At 47.4% G+C, this 4,249-nt stretch overlaps 1 protein-coding gene across 4 annotated transcripts in view; it reads left to right on the top strand.

Moving 5' to 3' along the window:
* ATP23 (ATP23 metallopeptidase and ATP synthase assembly factor homolog) overlaps positions 1–2,545 on the top strand; it is a 15,093-nt gene extending 12,548 nt beyond the window's left edge. For all 4 annotated transcript variants that reach the window (XM_034770177.1, XM_034770185.1, XM_034770203.1 and 1 more), the window contains one exon: positions 2,004–2,545. In XM_034770177.1, coding sequence (XP_034626068.1) covers positions 2,004–2,207 — 204 coding nt within the window. In that variant the 3' untranslated portion in view covers positions 2,208–2,545. The remainder of the gene's footprint in view (positions 1–2,003) is intronic.
* The last annotated feature ends 1,704 nt before the right edge of the window (positions 2,546–4,249 follow it).

The following is a 4,249-nucleotide window of genomic DNA, read 5'->3' on the forward strand; positions in this document are numbered from 1 at the left end:
GCCGATGCCTCCGCCCCGGGGCCGCCGCGGGATAGCACCAGCTGGGCAGCAGCCCAGACGCGACTGGCCAGGGGCTGGGCCCAGCGTGCGCGCTGCTGGGTCCCCGCAGCAGGCCCCGGCTCGGGGGGGTTCGGAGGCGCCGCAGCCGCTGAGCGCCATGGCCGCTTCCTCCCCGCGGCAGTGGGAGCTGCAGCAGCGGCTGCTCCCGAGTCCCGCTGCCCGGGGGGACAACAACAGCCGCCGCCTGGCCCCGCGGGCCGCCCCCCTCCTCTCCCTACCACCCAACTGAGTCCTGCCTGCTCGGGGCCAGGCCAGACTCTTACTCACCCCGGTCCCGCGCTTCCCCTGCCTCTCCCGGGCCTCCCTCCAGCGCTTGTGGAGGGAGGGGGAATGGTGAGCCCGGGGAAGAGGCGGGGATTCGGGGAGGGAGCCAATCGGGGGAGGAGGGGGCGGAGTCGGGGCGGGGGGAGGGGGATGCGAGCACTTCCGGGCTCCAGGCTCCGGGGCATTTCCTTGTTTGTCCAGTTGACGCGGGACAAACAAGGAAATATCGGGACAGTCCCGATAAAATGGGGACGTCTGGTCACCCTAGATCAAGGAAAAGAACCACATGAGGGGAGAGCGATGGCAGAGGAGTCGATTCCTTTAGATCTTCTGTGTTATGATAGTTGAAAAAGGGCTGTTCAACTTTGAGCAGATTTTCTCTTGTGTGAATGTCTAAGTTGTAGAATTTTTTTTTTTTACATAAAGCCAGAGTTTTAAACTGCATTTGAATTATTGCTAGTCAAAGAAAAATAGCATTTCTTCTTATTACATGAAGATTTAGGTGCATAATGAAAATTAAATAGTTAATTTTAGATTGAAGAAAAATACATTTAAATGATCACACGTTTGTTTTTAAGATCTGTCTACAGTAACTCCTCACTTAACATTATAGTTATGTTCCTGAAAAATGCGACTTTAAGGGAAACGATGTTAAGCGAATCCAATTTCCCCATAAGAATTAATGTAAATTGGGGGGGGGTGTTCCATGTTTTTTTTTTTTTTTTTTTTTTTTTTTTTTGGCGCCATACAGTACAGTACTATAGTTGGGAGGTGCCCCCACCTTACCCCACACAGGCACAGCCCACTGGCACTGGAGACAATGAGGCAGGCAAGGAGGCTGAAGATGCTGTAGGATAGGAGAAGAACGTTGCGCAGCAGCAGTGGCAGCTTTCCCTACTCTGCAAGCACCAGCGGCGGGGGGCTCAACCCTCGGCCCGCCCACGCCCATGCCACCCCTTTCCCCAAACCCCCACCCTTAACCCGCCTCTTCTTCCTGCCTCCTCCTCCCCTTTTACTCCGCATGCCGCGTCCTCGCTCCTCCCCCCTCACTCCCCTGCCTCCTGCCTGCAGCAATCAGCTTGCTTGCAGCGTTCAGGAGGGAGTGGGGAGGAGCGAGGACTTGGCATGCAGGCTCCCCCCTCCCTCCCCTGCTTCCTGCCCACTGCAATCAGCTGGTTTGCAGCGTTCGGGCGGCAGAGGAGGGAGGGGGAGCCTGTGGGCCGAGTCCTCGCTCCTTCCCCCTCCCTCCTGAACGCCTCAAGCCAGCTGATTGCTGCGGGCAGGAGGCGGGAGGAGAAGGGGGGAAAGCGCTGATCTGCAGGGTCTTCTGGCAAGCAGCAGGCGTGGGGGGGGGCGTAAGGGAGCTGATTGGCGGGGGGGGCTGCCAGCTGTGGACAAAGCGACATTATAGCGAAGCATTGAACAACTTTAAATGGAGCATGTTCTGTAATTGAGCAGGGACGCAAGATCGAAACAACGTTAAGCGAGAGGAAGTTGAGTGGGGAGTTACTGTATTTGGAATGGTGTCAGTTTTCTATGATACATAATTAACTGTAACCTTTATGTTGATGCACGTGCAGTAGGAACTAACATTTGGATAGATCTGTACAAAAGGGTTTGTAACTTGTGACCTTAAATCCTCAAATTGTAACTACAATTTTTTTCTCCATTTCTCTTAGACCTGTGTACGAGACAGAGCCATTCGCTCCATTCTGGCTGTTAGAAAAGTTAGCAAAGAAACAGCAGAAAAAGCTGTGGATGGAGTTTTTGACTCCTGTTTCAATGATCATGAACCATTTGGAAGAGTCCCACACAGTAAATCAGATGCCAAGTATGCTTACAGAAACTTTCAGAACCGGGATCGATATTATGCAAATTTGTAAAGGTGACTGTTAACCATTAGCAGTGCTGTCACACTGAAAACATAGCATATATACCTGATGCTGGTGGAGAGAGGAAATTCTGGCAAGTAAACTACAATTTTGTATGGAAAGCTTACACAAAAGCCAAGTTCCACTGATGAGTTATAAATAATTGGAGTAAACGAACAAAGCTGTAAACCATGTATTTCCTCGCTTGTTTTTCAATGTTTCTTTTGACATATCAAATTTTTAATCCACACACTTCAATTCATGTGTAAATCTGCTCAGTCCAATTAAGAATGTTTCAAAATGTCTTTTATCTTTACTGAATAAAGTGATTTAAGATGTTCAGATTTTTACAAATTGTGTTGTGTAGCTATGTCTGCATATGATACTGATAATTGAGCATTCCTTTTTCAAAGTGGGTACCTAAAGTAAGGATCTTAAATCCACATATGGGCACTTAAGGCTAGGTCCACAAAGGGATTTAGGTACTTAACTGCTGCTTCAGGTACCTAAGTCCAATATTTAGATCCTCAAAACCTCTGCTTAGCTGCTGCCAAACCCTGTAGGTGCCTAAATTTGCTAGGCACCTACATTTTTGCTGGTAGGCAGCAGTGCCCATGCTCAAATTTTGACACTCAATACCTAAGCCCTGTCAGGAGTCACAAACTAGGCATTCCCCTGCCTAACTCGCTGATGCAGTGGTAGTGCTCAGAGGCCACCTTAGAGGATGCCTACGAGATTGGGCTCCATACAAAACACAGCTGGTGGTGGTGGTGGTGGTGGTGGTGGTGTGATTCCAAACATGGGTGTTGCAACACTGAGCCTAAGTCTCCTTTGTGAATCTTCCCTTTAGGGCTTGTCTACACGGCACATTAGTGTAGAACCAGCAAGCTTGTAAATTCTAGTGTGCACCAGCATGTTGCACACAAACTGTCTGTTTGGACCCTGCTGCGTGCACTAAAAGTTATCTAGAGCACATTGACAGAGTCCTACTTGAAACACGACTATGTCAACACGCAGCAGGGTCCACATGTGTCAGTTAGTGCACAACTCACTTATGAATGCTAGAATTTACACCCTAGCTGGTGGGCAATAATGTACTATGTAGACAAACCCTTAGATTCCTTTGAAGATCCAAGCCCTAAATAAATGACTAGATTTTCAAATGAGTACAAAAGCTCACACTGAAGTCAAGGGGAGTTTCTAGGCATTCAGTTTTTGAACATTTAACCATATATTTAACTTAAGTTTAGGCACCCACTTCTACAAATCTTAGTCTGTTTTATGCTGTTAGTGGTTGTTTAAAATAGTGACTTTTTCTTCTACATTTTTTAAAGAGGCCAACAAGATACTCTTTCATCTCAGGTGATTGCTTTACAAATATACAGTTTTGGCCCTTTTCCCATGCAGAGTGCTCCATGCCGTGACTTTTGGGGCTCTTCTCGGATGTAGGAATCTATCTGCCCATATTAAATTACTGAATCGCAACCTAAAGGTTGGTCCTACACTTAAAACTTCTTATGGCATAACTGTGTCAGTCAGGGGTGTGAGAAACTCCACGCCCTCTAGAGACATAGCTATGCCAGCATAATCACCAATGTAGACACTGCAATGCTAAGAGAAGATAGCTATACAAATACAAATCTAATCTTTTTCAAAGCTAACTATAATATACACATGCAAACTGTTTCACAATCCTACTTAGCAACAGTAACTTGTTCAATTTCAAAGCTATTTTACAACTATTTTGATTGGAACTATTTACAACTATCTTGATTACAAAACAAGAACACATACTAATGCTTTGTCTACATTACACAGCTTTTAGCGACATGGATGTGTCGCCACTGCCATGCCGCTAAAAGTCGAGCAGTGTAGCTGCTGTTTGTCGGCTCTCCTGCTGACAAAAAACTCCCATCCCCAACGAGCAGCGTTTGTGTTGTCAGCAGGAGAGCACTCCTGCCGACAACGCGCTGTTCACACTGGCACTTGTGGCAAAACTTTTGTCTTTCAGGGTAACACCTCTGAAAGACAAAAAGTTTTGTCATTCAATTGTC

The sequence above is a fragment of the Trachemys scripta genome, chromosome 1 (assembly GCF_013100865.1).
Source record: "Trachemys scripta elegans isolate TJP31775 chromosome 1, CAS_Tse_1.0, whole genome shotgun sequence".
Classification (NCBI taxonomy): Eukaryota; Metazoa; Chordata; order Testudines; family Emydidae; genus Trachemys; species Trachemys scripta.